Source organism: Prionailurus viverrinus, chromosome D3, assembly GCF_022837055.1.
Source record: "Prionailurus viverrinus isolate Anna chromosome D3, UM_Priviv_1.0, whole genome shotgun sequence".
Taxonomy (NCBI): Eukaryota; Metazoa; Chordata; class Mammalia; order Carnivora; family Felidae; genus Prionailurus; species Prionailurus viverrinus.
In genome coordinates, this window is record NC_062572.1 from 78,884,177 (window position 1) to 78,904,463 (window position 20,287).

The window sequence follows — 20,287 nt, forward strand, 5'->3', positions numbered from 1 at the left end:
CAGGCTTCTCAGTATCAGCACAGAGCCTGACACGGGTTCACGGGGCTTGAACCCACAAACCGTGAGATCGTGACCTGGACTGAAATCAAGAGCCAGCCGCTTAACCGACTGAGCCACCCAGGAGCCCCTCTCCTAGTACTTTAAATGTATTATTTAAATCTCAAAATACCTCCAAGAGGTCAGGACCATTATCCCAAGTTTCCAGATGAGGTAACTGGGCAGAGAGACTGCTGGGGTCACCCAGTAGGTAAGGGTCAACTTTGCTCTCGGCTAGCGTGTAAATTGCCTCTCGGAAAAGCGTGAAAAGGGCGGAGTGGCTGCCCTCGTGGAGCTTCCAGGCTGGAGGAGAGAGAGACACAGAGGTCAGCAGTCCTCAGTGTGGGGAGGTGAGGAGAGTCTGGAGAGACCATGATGGAGCACAGAGAACAGGCTCCTCCCCTCACCTGAGGGAAAGCCCAGGAGGATGGACTAGAAGAACCTACTCGGTAGGAAGGTAATGCCTAAGAGGAGCTGGGCTTGGAGTCGGGCACCGGGGACAGGGCACAGCATTGAGCGCAGGAACGTACGTAAGGACGGGCGCTCCGGTCCGAATGTTTGCGTCCACCCCCAAATCCGTATGTTGAAATCCTAAGCCCCAGAGATGATGGTGCTTGGGAGCTGGGCTTTCTGGAGGTGATTGAGGATGACGCCTTCATGAATGGAATTCGCACCTTTATAGAAGAGATGCGAGGGCGCAGGGAGAAGGCTCTGGGGGCGACCGCCCCGGAAGGGGCCTTCGCTGGAATGCGACCACGTTGGGGTCTCGATCTTGGACTTCCCAGCCTGCGGAAGTGTGAGAAGTGGATTTCTGTTGTTCACCCAGTCCGTGCTGTTTTGTGACAGCAGCTCCAGTGGACTCAGACGAAGGGTAGAGCTCTGAGATGCTAGAGGCTTCCGTGGGGCCACGGAGCAGGAAGTACAAGCAAGTCACAGCCACCCACAGGTGTGAAACGAGGTTTGCTTCACGTTTGAAATGCAGTTCGGGAGATTACTAGCTAAAGAAAGGCTCTCTGGAAAGAGGATATTTACACCACGAGAAATCCAGGGCCACGCATTTGACGTGTTCTTCAAGTAGGTGAGTAGCGCTACCCTGGTCTCCTGTCGGCATAATGTCCTTCCCAGGATGTGTGCTCTAAGCCCCCACATGAGGCTGCAGGAACTTACTCGTCCCCCTGTAACGCCGTCTCTTTCCGCGGGGGAGTTCATCACTCCCCCTCCCACATCGCGTTCAAGTCCGGCAGACCCATCCCCGGACATATAGGGTGTCCAGACCATCACGAGGAAGCCCTTGCTGGCTTCTGATTTATCCGAGTAAGTTTTATAGGTTGGGTTCACAATCGTTCTTGGAAAAAAACCACATACTGCCACTTAACATCCTCGGTAAATTTTTTAAACCCAGAGAAACACACAAGACCATCTAGCCAGGGAAAATCTAGCATATCCGTGTTAGCTGGCAATGTTAATCTGCGTAGCTAAAGGAAGCCAGGTGCTCAGCGGCCCCCATATCCACAGTGCGAGTTTAGTGAACAATAACAAGTTGTGTATAAATCGGTTTCCATGGTTTGCTCATCTCCGCTGCTTTGCAGGTGGCTGAGGACACACAACTTGTCTGTGCGTGTTAAGGACGGAGCAATGTCACATTTCCCCCCCAACATATTATAGACGAGTGTTTCATAAATATAAGCCTCCTTGTCTAAGAGGGGAGTTTTATCCTGACGGGTTAAGGGACAACGATGGTCCTGACTTTGTTCTTTTGTTTTCTGTCTTTTCAATTGCAATTACCTTTTGCGCTCCCCGCAGGAAACGTTTCTCTCAAATGCATGCAGGACACTGACGAATTCCTTTCCGACTTGAATTCGGTGGAGCCCAAAGAATACGCTCTGAGAAGTAAGTAGGTTTTTCTGTCCTGTTGGGTAGGTGAACACACAGGGCAATCTGAGGTTTGCGCGGGGAGGAATCTGGAAAACCTCTTGATAATTAAAAACAGAACCAAACAGGGAAGACAGGACGAGTCTCAATTTACATGATCGCTCCAGGAATCAAGGAGGGAGGAGGAATTTTTATTGCACAAGGCCATAGAGGAAGTGGTATTTAATTCTAGCCAGAAGGGATCTCATGAGGACCAGCTTCTTAGTAAGATGAGAATTGTTGAGAAGTTGTAAGATGCTATGCTGTCACCATTACTGAAGTTGGTAGCGTTTTGCCGTCACAGGAGATAACTTTACTTCTTTTTCTAGATCTCGAGTCTGGTTTTGATAACGAATTACTTCATTACAGTATTTAGGGAACAAGTTGGACCCATTATGTACTTGACAATAAATTTTGCGGAGTGTGTTGGTGAAGGCACTGGCCCAAGCTCGAAAAAGCTCGACTATAGCCAAGCTTCTTTGCCTGTGATAGGGACAGACTTCAGGCCGCCATGATTTATGGTCTGTTAGTTTCCCAAAATTACTCTCACAGTTAAGGGACCCATTACCCTCCCGCCAGAAAGGGGCAGGAAATCAGATTCTTTCTCAATGGGGTAACCTCTCCGGGAGAATGATTCATTTGTGATGCTGATGGAAACCACTAACAAGAAGAAAAGTAAAAACTCTTTCCAAAGCCAGAAAAACTACCACGGCAATTTCCATTTCCGTTTGAACACATGACTAATTTATTTTGTATTGGAAAACAGTAGCAAATACACATCATAAAGATAAACAAATGTTTTGATCTAATATTGGGCAATTCAAAATAGCACCCGATTGGAAGCGATTGGCATTTTACACTGGATTGTGTGTCCCGATATCTAAGGAGACGTTGGAAAAAATATCAGTCGAGCTAATTCAATGGCCATCTTCAAATCCCCTTTTGGAATTGATTATGTTTTGCTCCCACACTTGCTGAAATCGACAGGGAACGTTCTGACCAACCCGGGCCAAGTCCGGCGGCCAAGAAAATCCAGAAGGCACAGGGACTGGCTGAGATTACTGGTGATGAGGTGATGGCATATGGCGTCATCATTAATCACAGCCTCGTTAACACTTTATTTGCCTTGGAAGTCACTCTGGTCATGTACCAACAATGTTCTGTCCGTAGGGGCCTGAAAATTGAAAATCTTTTTTTTTTTTTTAGGTAAAGTAAGTTTCCCTGAGGGATGCCCGATGGCTCAGTTAAAAGAGTATGAGACTCTTGATCTCAGGGTCGTGAGTTTGAGCCCCAAGTTGTGTGTAGAGATTACAAATAAATAAATAAATAAATAAACTTAAAAAAAAAAAGTCTCCCAAAGGTGAATGGCCCAAGAAAGAATCAAATGATTTATATAAATGGGATAGATAATAGATAACCACGCCTTAATTTAATAGACGGATGCTACCTGTGGTTGTTTTAACTGATTTTCGTTGTAACGCACACAGAAAACACGGGATGTCGTGGCTTTGACCTTTTGCCCGACAGTTCTGGGCACCGGTTGTGGTTCGGACCTTCCTTCTCAGCATGGTTTTCCTGACCATCATGTGGATGGAAAAATGATGAGTCAATACTTAGCACTTTTCCATGGAGGACGGTTCCCAGCCTGGGCGAGGGATGTCTTACTGAGTCCGGGTGGCCCCGGCCGTGAGCAGGGCGTTGCCTCTGTCTCATAAATGAGAAAACCGAGCCACAGAGACGTAACGTATCTTGCCCAAAGTAAGGGGTAGAGATAGAATGTGAGCCCGCGTTATCCGATGCCCAAGCCTGCGCTTTCAATCACTGCCTAAGATGAGCCATGAGAGAGACAAGAAAAAAAAATAGTGAAAAAGGATGAAAGTTGTAGAATGTATGCGGTAGGAAAAGGTGTCGAACGTGCCGGTTAAGGTGCTGTGTTGCTCGGGGAGACAGGTGTATGTAGGGCGGTGGAGAGGGATAGGGAAGAACGATAATCTCCAAATCGAGTTGGACGTTGCCTCGGAGTGGGAGCCGGTCAGGCCGGGGATGCGACTGGGGTCCCGTCAGATTTCAAATGGGTCACGGTTCACTCTGCAAGCTGGGCAGTGGGAACACTGGTGTTTTTTATTTTCTTTATGCCCTTTGAACGTACTAAATGTCACATAGTAATGTTTTAAGTGCCCCTCCCCAACCCAAAGCATGGAGATGACAGTGGCAGGGTCTCGGAAAATGGGCGGGGGTCTGAGGAGTCGAGTGGGGGAGAGAGGGTTCACGAAACTCTCGGGCAGGGATGTTGATCTTGCAGAGGGGAGCCGGAGTCGTTCCTGGTCCGAGCAGGGGAGAGGCTGACGTTAGAGCCGGATGCAGAGGGAAGGATGCATTGAAGGGTGTGGATGAACCGTCACGTCATGACCTGAGCCGAAATCAAGAGTTGGACGCTTCACAGACCCTTGGTCTCGGCTGAGGTCACGATCTCGTGGTTCGTGGGGTCGAGCTTCGCATCGGGCTTGCACGGACAGCACGGAGCCTGCTGGGGATTCTCTCTCACCTCTCTCTCTGTCCCGCCCCCGCGTGCGCTCTCTCCGTGTCTCTCAAAATAAATAAATAAACTTAAAAAAGAAAAAAGAGTTGCGTGCTTAACCGCCGGAGCACCCAGGCCCCGCTCTCGCCCTGTTTTTAAACTCCGTAACCCACTGCCTGCATTCATTCCCACACACACATCGCACCCGAAGAGATCGCTGGCCTCCTCCTCCGGGTTAATCGGTTTTTTCCTCTCAGTTGTCTTTCTCCTCGAGCACTAGGCCATTATCTGCCTTCCTCCCTAAACGCATCTGTTTCTAATTCCGAGACGGTCCCCTGTCTGGGATGCCCTACCTCCACGGTGATCACTCCCCTCTCTCTTCCCCTTTCTCTCTCTACCTGACCACGTGCATCTTTCCATTTGTGCCTTCCCTCATCGGGGGGTACACGAGGCACATTTGAGAGACAGGCCGTTGGCCCACAGACATTGTGCTAAGCTGGCGGTCCTGACATCTGAGCTCTCATCCGTGGAGGCCAGTAACCAGCCGTGTGCTTGGTCTCGCCCAAGCGACGTTACTTTGCTATTTTTTTTCAAGGTTTATTTACTTTTGAGAGAGAGGAGGGGAAGGGGGAAAGGGAGAGGGGCAGAGAGAGAGGGGGACAGAGGATCTGAAGCAGGCTCTGCGCTGACAGCAGAAAGCCTGATGCGGACTGGGACCCATGAACCAAGCGCTCATGACCTGAGTTGAAGTCGGACGCTCAACCCACTGAACCACCCAGGCGCCCCCCACTGTGCCAGACTAGACTCTCGTCACCTGTGACATGGAGAGGCTGTGTGTCCCAAACTCTGGCAATCGGCAGCAGCTTTAAAAATGTTTTGATTCCCGCCCCCAGTCTGCACTGGCTTCCAAGAGCCATTTGTGAGATTTTCGAGCCGGTTGTCAGACACGGTTACTTGTAAGGGTTGAATCACTTCAGGCGCCAAGTAAATGGATTACGTTAAGAACAAAAGTAACTCGTACTCAAAGTTCACCACTTCCTGATAGCCTTACTACACTTCACAATTATCCGCGCTCTTGAAGATGCTTGCACCTGCTGTGCTCGTATGGCGGGAACGTGCTGCTACGCCAAGGCCCATCGTCTGCCAAGCTCACGTTCAGGAGCTTCAGGCTGGGGGCTGGTCAACTGTGGCTTAAGTATATTCACTCCAGAAGTTGGCAGACTTGTCCAGAAGTCAAGTCAGGGCTTGCTCTAGCGTTTTTGTTGACCATCTGGGCTTAAGAAATTGGTGGAGATAATGTCACAAGTGCACGTTCAACTTAAAAACGTGTCATGTCTGTGCCGTCACGTTGTAAATAGCACTTGAAAACTGTCACCCGATGCAGCAAAAACATTGCTCACGTCATTGACAATGGAGTGAAGTTCTGACATACATCGTTCTGGTTTCGCATCCGTATTACTCATTCGTGTGGACAAAAATATCACCCAATATTCATGTCCGGACTACACTCATTGGTCAACGGAAACCACAGGTTGGCTACAGGTACTAGAGTTTGGCAAACATCGGTGAGAGTCAATGGGCTGTATGTGGAATTAATAATAAGGCGTATTGTTGATTTCATTGTTATTTGGACTTTATTTGGAATTATTGGAATTCCAATAATTTGGAATTATTTGGTGTGTTATGGGCTGAACCCCCCCAAATTCATGTGGTGAAATCCTAACCCCAGTACTTTGTTTTTAAATGTGACTCAAGGGGAACCTGGGTGGCTCAGTCGGTCAAGCATCCCACTCTCGATTTCAGCTCAGGTCACGATCTCACGGTCGGGAGATCAAGCCCTGCGTGGGGCTCTGTGCTGATAGCGTGGAGCCTGCTTGGGATTCTCTCTCTCCCTCTCTGTCTGCCCCTCTCCGCCCACCTCTCGATAAGTAACTAAACTTTAGAATGTGACTCTATTTGGAGGTAGGTCTTTAAGGAGGCCGTAGATGAGGTGAAATGAGGTGATGAGAGTGGGCTCTAATCCCGTCTGTTTCCCTTCTGTAAAGAGGAGCTGAAAACACAGACACCCCCCCAGAAGGACCAAGTGAAGATTTTAGGGAGAAGACAGCCATCTACAAGTCAAGGTGAGAGACCTTAGAAGAAACCAACCCTGTGGAGACCTTGATCTTGAACTTCTGACTCCAGGACTGTGAGGAAATCCATGTCCATTGTTTAAGCCGCCTCATCTGTAGTACTTTGTCATGGCAGCCGGAGCAAATTAATACAGCGCGCCACACATCTTTTGTATCGGCATAACTTATAATAATCTCTCTATATGATATACAGACACGTTCTCATTTGGGGTAGACAGCCCTTTATGAGACATCTACTACCGCTGCTGGAGCCCCTACCCAACTGCTAGCTGAGCCTCCAGGAGCTGGACCTAAGAATCTAAATTTCAAAGAAGCTTCTTGTGTGATTCTGATCATTGTGATGACTGGCTGAAAATCGGGATGTCAATTTTACCGGTAATTACTGGTAAAAACTTAAGTCAGACAAGTTCCCAAAAGTAGACACAAAAACCAACCCCCCACCCCACCCCCCAGATTAGTTGGTGAGGGCTGCTGTAACAAAGTACCACAAACTGGGGGGCCTAAGCAAGAGAAATTAATTTTCTCACAGTTCTGGAGGCTGCAAGTTCAGGATCAAGGTACCGGTAGGGTTGGTTTCCTCGGAGACTTCTGTTCTTGCCTTGCAGATGGCTGATGACGCCTTCTCTCTGGTGTCACTCCGTGGGTCCAAATATCCTTTTATATGGACACCGACCGTGCAGAGCCTGACGTGGGGCTTGAACTCACGAAACTTGAGTTCGTGACTTGAGCTGGGACCAAGAGTCAGATGCTTAACCAGCTGAGCCACCCAGGCAGCCCTTAATCACCTTTTTAAAAGGCCCTATCTCCAAGGATAGTCACAGGCTGAGATACTGAGGCTTAGGGCAGTAACAAATGAATACTGGGGGAAACACAGTTCAACCCATAAAGCTCCGTAAAGCCCGTTTTGGACTTCCAAACTCCAGAACTGTCGGATAATACACTTATGTTGTTTGAAGCCACAAAGTTCTGGTAATGTGTTACAGCGGCTGTAGGAAACTCATACAAATGTGCAGGAAGCTCACTGTCACTGGTTTGGCCACACAGCTCGGTCACCACTTTCTGTTCTATGCCCCCCATACCTCCTTGTTTTTCTTGCTGTGTTTTAAATATTGGACCATAGTATGGAATGGTGAATTTATAGAATTTAGTGAATATGTGATCCCTACTAATTTAGCATTCATTTATTTAGAGCTGTGTCTACATATCCATATATCCCTTTGGGTTGTTCTACTCAGGGACTTCTTTTGGCTTTATATATGTTCTAGAATAGTGATTTCATGTCTCTTGTCTGAATATCTTGTCCTGTCCTGTCTTTTCTCTGGAGGAAGGGCGCCTGGAAGCGAAGGCCTGTGGTTTACGCCCTTTTATATAGGCGTTTGTTATATATGTGTATAATTTAATGAAAAGATGACCAGAATGCATAATGGAAGCTCTATTAAAAGGAGATATCGAAGTCATATTCTGGTTCTTTGGTCCTAGTAGACACCTGGTTGGCTATTTCCACAGGTCTTTTGCCATGGCCCAGCAGGTTGTCTGATTCTCCACATAAGGAGATGGGATCCCATCTCTTGGTAAACTTTTCACACCTTCCCCGAACGCACGGCTGCTCCCCAGGCCCACGGCGTCCCCTGCCAGGTCACACAAGCGTCTTTGGCTTGGATTAGAATACCCACTTGGGGAGTGTTGTGGGTCGAACCGTGTCCTCCAAAAAGACCTGTTGATATCCTAACCCCTGGTACCTGTGAATGTGATCCTATTTGGAAATAGGGTCTTTGTAGATGGGATCAACTTAGAACGAGATTCATGCTGGGTCAGGGAGTGCCCTAAGATAACGGCTGGTGTCCTTGTGAGAGAGAAATTCACACACAGAGAGCCACAGGGACAATTGCCGAATGACAGAGGCAGAGATCGGAGTGATGGACGCCATCTACAAGCCAAGGAACACTAAAGATCTCCAGCAACCGCCGGAAGTTAGGAGAGAGGCAGGAACAGATTCTCCCTCAGAGTCTCCAAAAGGAACCAACCCTGCTGACCCCTTGACTCCAGACTTCCGGTCTCCGGAACGGTGCACAATACATTTCTCTGGGTACAAGTCACCCAGTTGGTGGAAATTAGGACAGCACCAGGACACAAACACAGAAAGCGATGGGCCCCCAAACACACCTTCCAGAACAACAACAACAAAAAAGCATGCATCTATTTCTGAGATGAAAAACAAAACAAACAGAACAAGCTGTCTCAGGTAGGTCCTGGAACTCATTTTCTTTGACATGTACCGGACCCACCCACGGCCGTTTCATTCCATCCACCCGGACCATTTGTAACACCGTCTGCAGCAGAGGCCCTTCGGGGGGAGCTATTTCTACGGAATCCAAACTGCGCTCGGCATATGGAGACCCTCCTGGGTTCACATGATGTCTGCGTGTTCCTGCACTTTATCCCTCAGGGACAGAGTCGGGGCGGGGGGCCTCTGGCTCCCAAGCAGTCTGCAGGGCTTTTCATTTCCTGTTTTCTCTAATCTCATAACATCCTTGAAATCGTCCACAAGCAGCTGCTTGTGCGTTAGCCATGTTTAACCCCTCAAGTCCCTTCTCCCTGGTCCCTATGTCACGCTTCTCAGGCCACCCTGCTGGCGGGGTCGCTGGGCTTCTTCCCCTGACCGCTGACTCCCTTTGGCTTCATCTTTTCCCTCTTGGAGCGGTTATTTTGCGTCTCCTCCGTGTGTCTCGTCTTTTCTCCTGGAAGGCAAGGCTCGGGGTTCACACCCAGTTCCAGGAGGCAGTCTGTAGGGAGGCACTCACTGGGCTAGCTGGTCACTGGCTCGAGCTGAGCCTCTGTTCTCTTGTCATCATGGGGGCACTGACCGTCCACTTGATTTGGATTCTCAGACGTGGCCTGTCGTCTCACCCGCCTGTCGGTGCGGAGGGCATTTTACTCACGGTCAGCCCCTCCACCGGCGCTAGAGCCAGGGACAGGAAAGAGGCTGAAACAAAGAAAACCTTAGAAAAAGGGTGACACGGCGGGTTTCACTGAGATCTCTAGAGTAGCTGGGTTTCAGACACATCCATCCATGCTGGGGCGGGCTGAAACGCGGGCCCCCCAAGGACATCGACGTTCTAGTTCCTGGGACCCGTGAATGTGAGAAACTGGTCCTTGCCCACTTGAGATTGGGAGAGTATCCTGGATTATCCAGATGGGCCCTAAATGCACTCATGTGTGCTCTTAGAGGTGGGGGACAGAGCGCAGAGGAGGAGGTGATGTGACCATAGAGGCAGACATCGGGGTGATGTGGCCTCAAGCCAAGGGCTGCCAGCAGCCATTAGAAGCTGGAAGGGGAAAGAAGAGATTCTCTCCTGGAGCCTCCGGAAGGAGTGCGGCCCTGCTGACATCTTGAATTCTGCCCAGGGATACTGATTTTGGACTTCTGGCCTCCCAAGCTGTGAGAGAACAAATATCTGTGGTTTTAAGCCACCAAGTTTGTGGGCATGCGTAATAGCAGTCACAGGAAACTAGTACACCTGCTATTCTTGTTCTCCAAGATGAATAGCTGACCAGACGCAAGGGGGACTTCCAGAAGGTGTTTGTAAACAGCTGCTCTAGGAACTTTGGATATCAGATTGGTAGCACATTCAGATCTCTTTCTAACAAGGAGATCCTGGCAACAGAGAGCTAGCATTTTATGTGTATGCCCTGTATCATTAGCCACAGTGCAAGGGCTATTCAATTCTGGTTTTTAAAATTCTCCAACGTAACGCAGCCATCTGGCAGGTGCTTCATAAATATTTGCTGTTAAAGCGGTAGATGATGATTGCTTTCAAGATTTATCTGTGGCTTAGCATTCTAGAATCTTCTGCCGCCTTCAGCTTCATCGTATAAGTGCAGCCATCTTTTAAAATATAAGACCACTGACCAGGGTCTGTCTTTCCTCTGTTCAAACCCAGAAATGAATCAGCTCTGCGTTTCGATGTCCACGTAGCATCACCACCATGTGAGAAGGCAAATTTGCCGATCAGTCCAGCAGAATTGAAACGAGTTGTTTTTCATCTTTGGGAAATGAAAACGTGGCACGGCTGCCGTGCAATTTGAAGTAGCAGGTGGGATTAATCATGAGTTTATTCTATCCCTCCCTCCCAAGACAATCACGATGTATTTTTATTTGGATGGGACCAAAGGCCCAGCATCTCTGGTTCCTGACAAAAACCGATTAAGCAGTTAGAGGGCAAATTGTCCATTTGAGTTCATGATCAGAAGGGAAGCAAATGCAATTGAAACTTTGCACAGCATACAAAATAACCTTGGCCAGAAAGCCATGAATCCAATCAGTTTACAAGGCAGAACACCAACTGGAAAAAAAACAAAAAAAGTGGAATTTAATCTTCTCAAGCGGATTAATTGGGTATACCTCTACATTTGTCCTTTAGAGTCTTATCTGGGTAAAGTCAGGCTCAGTATCTGACACCTCTCGTTTTTATCTCCTCTGACCCTTTTAGTTCCAGATCCTTAAACTTCAGGCTGCAGCATTTGGGATGCTCAGTGATAGAGAAAGGGATTGGGGAATCAGCTAGCTTATCTATAATAAATACATCTGGCTTTTTAAATGGTCGTTGGTTTTCTTGACACACGGAGGACTTCAAAATACATTCATCCATGGAGCTGGATTTTGGGCATTCGAATTTAATTTTTTCAGCGTTTCATTCAATCCAGCAAATGTTTATCGAACTGCTCCTCTGAGATATCCATTAATGGAAACATGACCCCTCCCACACAGCGGGGACAGACAGGTGAACCATTACACGCCTTTTAGGGTGATACACTAAGCAGGAGTCTGGACTGCTTCCTGGGGGGGAGACCATCCTCCCGCTGAGACGCAAAGGATGATTCAGCATTTGCCAGGCAGACAGGAAGGAAGGACATTCCAGGCAGAAAAACAGACAAGTGCAGGCCTGGTGCATTCTGTATAAAGGAACAGCGGAAATGGGTGTGGGCGTGGGAGGGTGAGCCCGGAGAGGCAGGTCCGGTCACGAAGGGCCTTTTAAGCCACCCTCAGGAGTCGGGAATTAATCCTAAAGATCAGAGCAGTGGAGCCTGCCTGCACAGAGCGTCACCTGGGAAAGTTTCAAAAACAACTAATGCCCAAGATCCACCCTGACCAGTTAAGCCACTCTTTGCGAGGGTAGAACCTGGGTCTTATTATTTTTTAAAGATGCCCCAGGGGTTTCTCATGTGGGCCCAGGGTTGGGAATCACAGCTGTAGATAAGAGGTCTGCCGTTTTCCCTCTAAAGGACCAGATAGCGAATATTTCAGGTTTGTGGGCCACATAGCCTCTGTTGCAACTGCTGAACTCTGTATCTAGAAAGCAGCGTTAACAACACGTAAGCGAACGAGGTGGCCGTATTCCTATAAAATTTTACGTACAAAAACAGGGCCGCAGAGTGCCAACTCCTACTCCAGACGATGAAATAAATACCACTGAAGAATTTTTTAAACAAATATATTGATTTTAAAACTTTGTTTACATATACTGTATTTCCTAAAGAATATATGAACCTATTCTTCCTGTAAAGGAATCGAAATAATACAGAGCTTCATTATTTTTTTGTTCCCTCCTTTAATTCTTAGTCCCCTTCCTGGATGATAGCTCTTAACAATGAATGTATATCCTTCTAGAACTCTCCAGAACTTTCTCCTTGCAGTTTTGTGTACGTAAGCCTGCAGAGATGTTGTTTCGTTTTATAAAATTGAAAAATATATTTATTGTTCTTGAACTTTTTATTATTTTTTTAAATTTTGAACCTTTTTTGAACCTTTTTTTAAAATCGAGTTTATTCATTTATTTTGAGAGGAAGAGAGAGCCTGCGCAGGGGCGGGGCAGACAGAGAGGAAGAGAGAGAATCCCAAACAGGCTCTGCACTATCAGCACAGAGTCTGACTTGGGGCTCGAACCCATGAACCACGAGACCATGACGTGAGCTGAAATCAAGAGGCGGACGCTAAACCGACTGAGCCACCTTCAACTCCCCCCCCCCCCCCCCCCACGGAATAGTATGTCTTGGTACGTTTTCCACAGCAACAAATACAGATCTATCTCATTTTAGTCGTTGCAGAGCATTATGGAATATGAAAGTACCATAGCTCATACAACCTTCTCCCAATAGAGTTTGAACTACTTGACGTTGCTGACATTAAACTGTTTTTGTCCCATGCGATGGAATTTTCACGTGGCTCCCCCTAATAGTTTGTGTCTACTTTTTTGCCTCGAGAGGCCTTACTGCTACGACCATCTTGCAATCGCGTGTTCACACATGTTTCCCCCGGGCCGAGTCTGAGACGTTGAATTGCTGGGTCCCTGGGGAGATCAGTTAGGAAGGAGTCTTTGGTTAAACCACAAACACCAACTCTGGCAAGCTTCCGCAGAAAGGGGAGTTTAACTGGCCGACTCCGGGGCAGCTCACAGGGTGGAGAAGGGGGCCAGCGACCTGCTGGGCCCAGAACTGGTCTCTAGAGCAGTCAGGTCCAGACAGACTCCATGGCGGTCGGCCCATTCTACAGCCCCCCAGCCCACTACCAGTAGGTGAACGAGGCCCAAGCTTTGATCTGGGCCTTGACTCACTCACTCTGCACGAGTCCTGGGAGAGGGTTGACCTCCTGTCACGGAGAGTGGGAGGGCAGAGTGATAGCAGCTTCCAAGGACCCCGTCAGCCTCTGTAGTGACGGGAAAAAGCACCTTGGTTTTCTGTCAGGACTGCATTAGGTTGGGGAGTGGTAATTCTCCCACGTCCAGGTGCTGTTAGGAGGCAGAATAGCTTTTAAGAGGCCAAATCGAGAGACCTATTTCTTCACATTCTCACTAACAGTAATTATATCAACCTCATCATTTTGTAGCCGTTCAATGGGTAAAGAATGAGGCCTCATCGTGGCTTGCTGGTGAGACCAAACAACTTCCGCGTATTTATCGGTTACTTGGATTTCCTCCTCTAAGAGTCGCCTGTGTATATCCTTTGCAAATTATAAATTAGTTTCTTTGACTTTTAAAAAATTACTGATTTTGGGGCGCCTGGGTGGCGCAGTCTGTTGAGCGTCCGACTTCAGCCAGGTCACGATCTCGCGGTCCGGGAGTTCGAGCCCCGCGTCGGGCTCTGGGCTGATGGCTCGGAGCCCGGAGCCTGTTTCCGATTCTGTGTCTCCCTCTCTCTCTGCCCCTCGCCCGTTCATGCTCTGTCTCTCTCTGTCCCAAAAATAAATAAAAAACGTTGAAAAAAAAATTTATAAAAGATAGTTACTGGCTACAAATGGCCGAGTGGATGCCAGCTGTAAGGTTCTGAGTGTGGTCAGAGATAGAGTCGCCCCCAGAAGAGGCAACAGCCTGGAATCCTTAGCACCATTTAAAAGAGGCCAGTAAGGGGCGCCTGGGTGGCTCAGTCGGTTAAGTGTCCGATTTCAGCTCAGGTCATGATTTTACGGTTCATGGGTCCGAGCCCCACGTCGGGCTCTGTGCTGAGAGCCCGGAGCCTGGAGCCTGCTTCGGATTCTGTGTGTGTCTCTCTCTCTCTCTGCCCCTCCCCCACTTGCACTCTGTCTCTCTGTCTCTCTCTCAAAAATAAACATTAAAAAAAAAAGATTAAAAAAGAATAAAAGAGGCCAGTGAAACAGACACCTGCCGGCTGAGCCCAAGTGGCCTGAGCGACAGACCTGCCCAGAAGAGTCAGGAGTTCGCGGCGGAAGTCAGGTTCCCCCGGATTGCTCATCAAGGACTGTTTGCCCAGTTATGGCCAGGAGGTTTTCAAAATGACCTATTATTTAAAAAAAAAAAAAAAAAAGCATACATGTAAGCACAATGCAGTTTCTTCCCCCGATTTTTAGGTTAACTCGCAGCAGGAATCCCGTTATGAGTGAAGACAAAGACCAAAATGCCAGAAGAGATGGGTCATTTGCCAACCCGTTTGTGGAGTTTTCTCCCTGCTCGTTCCAAAGAATGTCGCTGCCTTCAGTTGTATATGAGAACGTATAGACCAAACTGACCAAAAAACCCAGGGTATTTCTTTTAATTTTTTTTTTAACGTTTATTTATTTTTGAGACAGAGACAGAGCATGAACGGGGGAGGGGCAGAGAGAGGGAGACACAGAATCTGAAACAGGCTCCAGGCTCTGAGCTGTCAGCACAGAGCCCGATGTGGGGCTCGAACTCACGGGTCGTGAGATCGTGACCTGAGCTGAAGTCGGCCGCTCAACCGACTGAGCCACCCAGGCGCCCCAAAACCCAGGGTATTTCTGCGTGCGATGGGTTCTGATCAGGATGGATTTGAATACGTAGCCCTGCTCCTTACTAGCCGGTTGAAGCGCCCGGCTCTGCTTCTCGTGAGCGATTCAAAAGGGGTAGATGTATGTTGCTGTTTCCGTTATTTACCACGTCTGTGCCTCAGGCGTCGAATCTGTAAAATGGAGATTAAAACAGTTACTCGTAATCCCGTAGGATTGTGCGAGGGGTATGTGAGACAGTGGACAGAAAGCACTCACAACAGCGCCTGGCACGTAACAGACTCCCCCTGTTGGTCTTGTCAGCACACTGCGTGGTTCTGGCCGCATAGGTCATGCCAGGGGGTTTTAAGGGAAAGGGATCAACCGGACCGTATTAATCACACTGAAAAGAAAACCCAGCTGTATCCTGTTTACTATATTCTTGAAGCTACTGACAGCGAATTGAACAAATTTGTGTACTATGTGAAGCTGAATTATTGGAATGGCTGGGTCATCAGAGGTTGAAACTAAACACAATAAATACAGTCCGAGAGCTAGCGGAAAATATTGGTAATACAAAGTATGAATAAGAAATCATACAGTCAAGAGAGATGGGTGGAGGAAAAAGAGTTGAACTGGGTGAACAGCACAGTGGATGGGGTAAATAGTAAGGTGGATGGGGGCCAAGGAACACGAGGGGCTGGATAGATCCATTTAAGAGAACTCTCCCTCCAAGCGTAGCCGGAAAGGATAAAGAGCTGGGAAAGAAAACGTAAGAGATTTTGAGGCCAGAAGTGCCGTCAGAAGGAGAAATACAACCAAACAAGCGGAAGGAAGGGGATATCGAGCAAATGGTAGTGGTATTCTCTCCAGAATGAAGAAAAGAGGTCAGATCGGTGTGGTTTATAGAACACCAAACCAGATTGATGAAGAAAATTCACATCGGACTACAATACAGGTCAGGACAGACCCAAAATTAAGGACATGAAAAACAACGAGGAAACTGGAAACATTTCCAGAAAGAAAGATAGTCAGACACCGGACAAAAGCAGAACTAACAGAGAAATCCTACGCGAATGGAAACCCAGTAACGTTACTGGGGAATCCTTAGTGACAAAAAGACACCATAATGGAAGGTTAACAGCAAACACTCACAAAGCACTTAAAACTCTGGATGACAATGAGAACACCAGCTGTCAGAATCAAAAATTCAAAAGATGTAAAAGCTGCCCAACATTTACTTTTTTTTAATTTAAAAAAAAAAATTTTTTTTTTCAACGTTTATTTATTTTTGGGACAGAGAGAGACAGAGCATGAATGGGCGAGGGGCAGAGAGAGAGGGAGACACACAGAATCGGAAACAGGCTCCAGGCTCCGAGCCATCAGCCCAGAGCCCGACGCGGGGCTCAAACTCCCGGACCGCGAGATCGTGACCTGGCTGAAGTCGGACGCTTAACCGACTGCGCCACCCAGGCGCCCCCCAACATTTACTTTTTAAAACACCTCTTTTTTAAAAAAAAAATAACGATGGATTTACAGAAAGTTGCTCAGATGATACAAAGTATATCAATTGTACGTGCAGGTTATAATTTATGGAGGTGACTGAGTGCCAACATCGAGAGGTCAATGCCCTTGAAAGATTTTTATTACGTTTCCCACGATGGGGGCCTGCCACGCTGCGGGGGCCACGTGGGGAAGCATTTGCTGTCTCTAAGAATCGGCTAGCCCTAGAAATGGCCACGGAGGCCATAAATGTCAGAGCATCACAAATATAGAAAAAAGGAAAATATAGTTAATACAGATATTGGGCCCATGATGAAGGGATGCCAAATGAAAAAACCCAGAATCTACGAACACAGAATAAGAGGGGTCCCCTATCTTTCATTCACTTCTCCCAGATGGTTGCCATCGAACATAATCCTAGTACACTATAAAAAAAAAAAATCACCATTGGTACAATGCGTGTGTATAGCTCTATGCCATTTTAGCGATGTGTAGGTTTCATAACCCACATCACGGTCAAGACCCAGAACTTTCCATCACCACCAAGATCTGCTTCGTGTTGCCACCTTACAGGTGTGCACAGCCCCTCCCTCCGCTGTCACCGACCCCTGGCAACCAGTATCATGGTTGTTCCAGAAAATAAAAAGGGCGAAAGTTGTGTACCACGCTTTATAAATTCGGTCATAGCTTTGCTTCCAAAACGAGAAAAGGACAAAAAAAAAAATGTGGCCTAAGAATTGATGAGGAAGAAATACGACTGAGAAGCTAATCGGAATGCTCAGCATATGGGTCAGAGACCAGAACCAGTTATAAAAATCTGTAGCATTTTTCCACACCCGCAACAATCAATTGGAAGATATATTTGAAAATAAAACACCAAGAAAAATAGCCAACTCTACACTATCTGGGAATTGTTTATATAATCTGTTTTCAGATGACCAAGGAAAAAATGTGAAATTTTAAGTAAGGACGCAAAAGAGCTGGGGTAAATTGACATCCAATGATGGCTTAACACAAAAATGATGTCGGGGCACCTGGGTGGCTCAGTCAGTTAAGCGTCCGATTTCGGCTCAGGTCTTGATGTCACGGTTCATGGGTTCGAGCCCCACATCAGGCTCTCTGCTGTCAGCGCAGAGCCCGCTTCAGATCCTCTGTCCCCCTTTCTCTTTGCCCCTCCCCCACTCATTCTCTTTCTCAAAAATAAACATTTAAAAGAAAAAAAATGATGTTAACTTCCCCCATATATCAATGAATTTGAAGCAATTTCAGTCACTATTCTAGTTGGATGTTTCAAGGGGCTCAATAAACGTTTCCTGAATTTTTTCTGAATGCAAACTGTCTGAAATTTGTATGAATGCTTAATGGTGTGCCAATTAACTAGTTCAACTTTGAAAAGAAAACGAAAGGCGGAATACTCAAAATACTACAAATCCATAATAATAAAAACCACATGGTTATTATTCATTTATTTATTATTGGCTTCATAGGCTTGTGATCTCTGCAGTCACATAGGACCCCCACTTACGTGGGCCCCATGCTTGCTTTCAGTGCGATTTGCTGTCACTGTCTCGAAATTCTTAATAATTTTTTTTTAATTTTTTTAACATTTATTTTTGAGACAGAGAGAGACAGAGCATGAACGGGGGAGGGTCAGAGAGAGGGAGACACAGAATCCGAAACAGGCTCCAGGCTCTGAGCTGTCAGCACAGAGCCCGACGCGGGGCTCGAACTCACGGACCACGAGATCATGACCTGAGCCGAAGTCGGCCGCTTAACCGACTGAGCCACCCAGGCGCCCCTCGAAATTCTTAATAATTTTTAAACAAGAACCCTGCACTTCGTTTTGCATTAGCCTTGCCAACCATGTGGCCCGTCTCAACGGGAACAAAGATGTTTCAAAGACCAGGACAGAAAGTAGGGGCTCCAAAGAATGGATTTCTGTCCGGCAAAGGGCACCGGGGATAAGGAACTGACAGATAACTGAAACTAAATGCCTTCAATGACTCAGGTAGACGAGGACCGATATAGAGAATAACCAGGAACTCTTGCAAAGCAAAGAGCGAATCCGTTAAAAACGGGCAAAGAGTTGCAAGCGGAAAACAGAAGAGAAAACTTAAATGGCCGGCTGACCAACAAAAACATCCCAACTGATTTGCAATCAGAGAAATGAAAGGTGCAACAATCGGATGGCATTTTACGTCCATTAATTGCCAAAAATGAGAAAGCTGGAGCAGGCAACGAGGCAGGAATCAGCATCCACCCGGAGGGTGTCCTGGGGCAGTCGCTCTGGAGCACAGGCTGGTGGGAATTACCAGTATGGGTTTACCTTATGACCCAGCAACCCCGCTCACTGGTGCGTGTATGTGAGAGCTAAAGCCTCACGTAGGTCGGTATGGGGACACTCTGGGTGCTTCTGTGGGTCGGAGGCCGTCTGGGTCCATCACCCAGGGAACAGCGAAGTGTGAGATGTTGATGAATTATTACGGGTGGTGAGAAGGTCTGGACTCGGTGAGCGCAGGAACGCCATAAGGGTAACAAGAAACACCTCAAACGTAGCACAGCACGACCCGTGTAGAAACAGATCTGAAGCACAAAGTCACGTATATAAATTATAAATACATTTGCACAAAATGAGGACACCTACGAATAAAAGCACAGACATCAAGCGTACGGGGGTAGGGGTAACAGGGAAGGGGGAGCGGGAAGAAATGAAAGGAAGTGGATTATTTAGAATGAAGGACACGAGGACCCACAAGGACGTACATGAACATGAACCAAAAAAAGGAGCACTTTGCAGGACCAGGGTGAAGAGTGTCATTAACTGTGCAGCTGATGACTGCACCGTTCTGCTCTTGAGGGTAAAAACAAACAAACAAGATTAACTGTCTAAGGTCCCACAAAACTGGATAAAAAATTTTAAAGACTGAATATTGTCTCTTGGCTGTATGGCGGGGGGAGGGAGAAAGAAAAGCTACTGATTTTTAGCCATGTCTTTTTACTCCCTCAAAGCACGTATTATTTATTTATTTATTTATTTATTTTTATTTTTTAATATTTAATGTTTATTTTTGAGAGAGACAGAGAGACAGAGAGACAGAGCACGAGCCGGGGAGGGGGCAGAGAGAGAGGGAGACACGGAATCCGAAGCAGGCTCCAGGCTCCGAGCTGTCCGCACGGAGCCCGACGCGGGGCTCGAACTCACAAACCATGAGATTGTGACCTGAGCTGGAGTCGGATGCCCAACCCACTGGGCCACCCGGGCGCCCCAAAGCATCTATTATTTAAAAGAATTCAAATTCTTCATTTTTTTTCAGCAGCAGACCGGGCGACCCACACGAGAACCTGTATCATTCTTCTCCCTCGGTGAAGATGGGGCTGTGGGTACAAAACGCAGGCTCAAAGAGTGGCCTCTGAATTCATCTGTCTCTCTTCCCACCCCCCCACGCCCCCTCCACTCCCTCCCCACCCCCCCCCACTCCCTCCCCACCCCCTCACTCCCCTCCCCACCCCCTGTCATCTCAGATTGATGGTTCTGGAAGGCGGAGCTGAGTGCCTGTAAATTCATTTGAAAGTGACGCGAAGAAGCTAACCTTGCCTACTTCTTTTGCTTTGAAATTCAGTGTATGACTCGGTGGGGAAGCTTGGGAGCAATATTCTTAACGGAAACGTGGACAGGCTGGGATCGTACAGCGAGTGCCTCTCCGCCCGGGCTCCCTCGGGACGCTTCCAAGGACAGTACTGCAAGTTTCAGGTCCTGCAGGTGAGTGCGGGATCTGCCCTCGTGCTCTCCAAGGACAACTGAACTTCGTGACCGGGACCCCCAGACAGCCCCGTCGGTTGCTTTTCTTAACAAAACATCCCCCAAATCTATTACGACGTTTTGCAAAAAGTTACACCTAAATCGCACCTGCATGTTCGGAGTGTGCGACACTATAGGAGGGCAGTTGTCCG

General features: G+C 47.7%; 1 protein-coding gene across 1 annotated transcript in view; it reads left to right on the forward strand.

Annotated features, from left to right (window-relative positions):
• The first annotated feature begins 1,772 nt into the window (after positions 1 to 1,772).
• The window catches only part of LOC125148680 (O-acyltransferase like protein-like), a 65,269-nt gene continuing 46,754 nt past the window's right edge, over positions 1,773 to 20,287 (forward strand). The window contains exons 1-2 of the mRNA XM_047826672.1: positions 1,773 to 1,926; positions 19,957 to 20,096. Coding sequence (XP_047682628.1) covers positions 1,773 to 1,926; positions 19,957 to 20,096 — 294 coding nt within the window. The remainder of the gene's footprint in view (positions 1,927 to 19,956; positions 20,097 to 20,287) is intronic.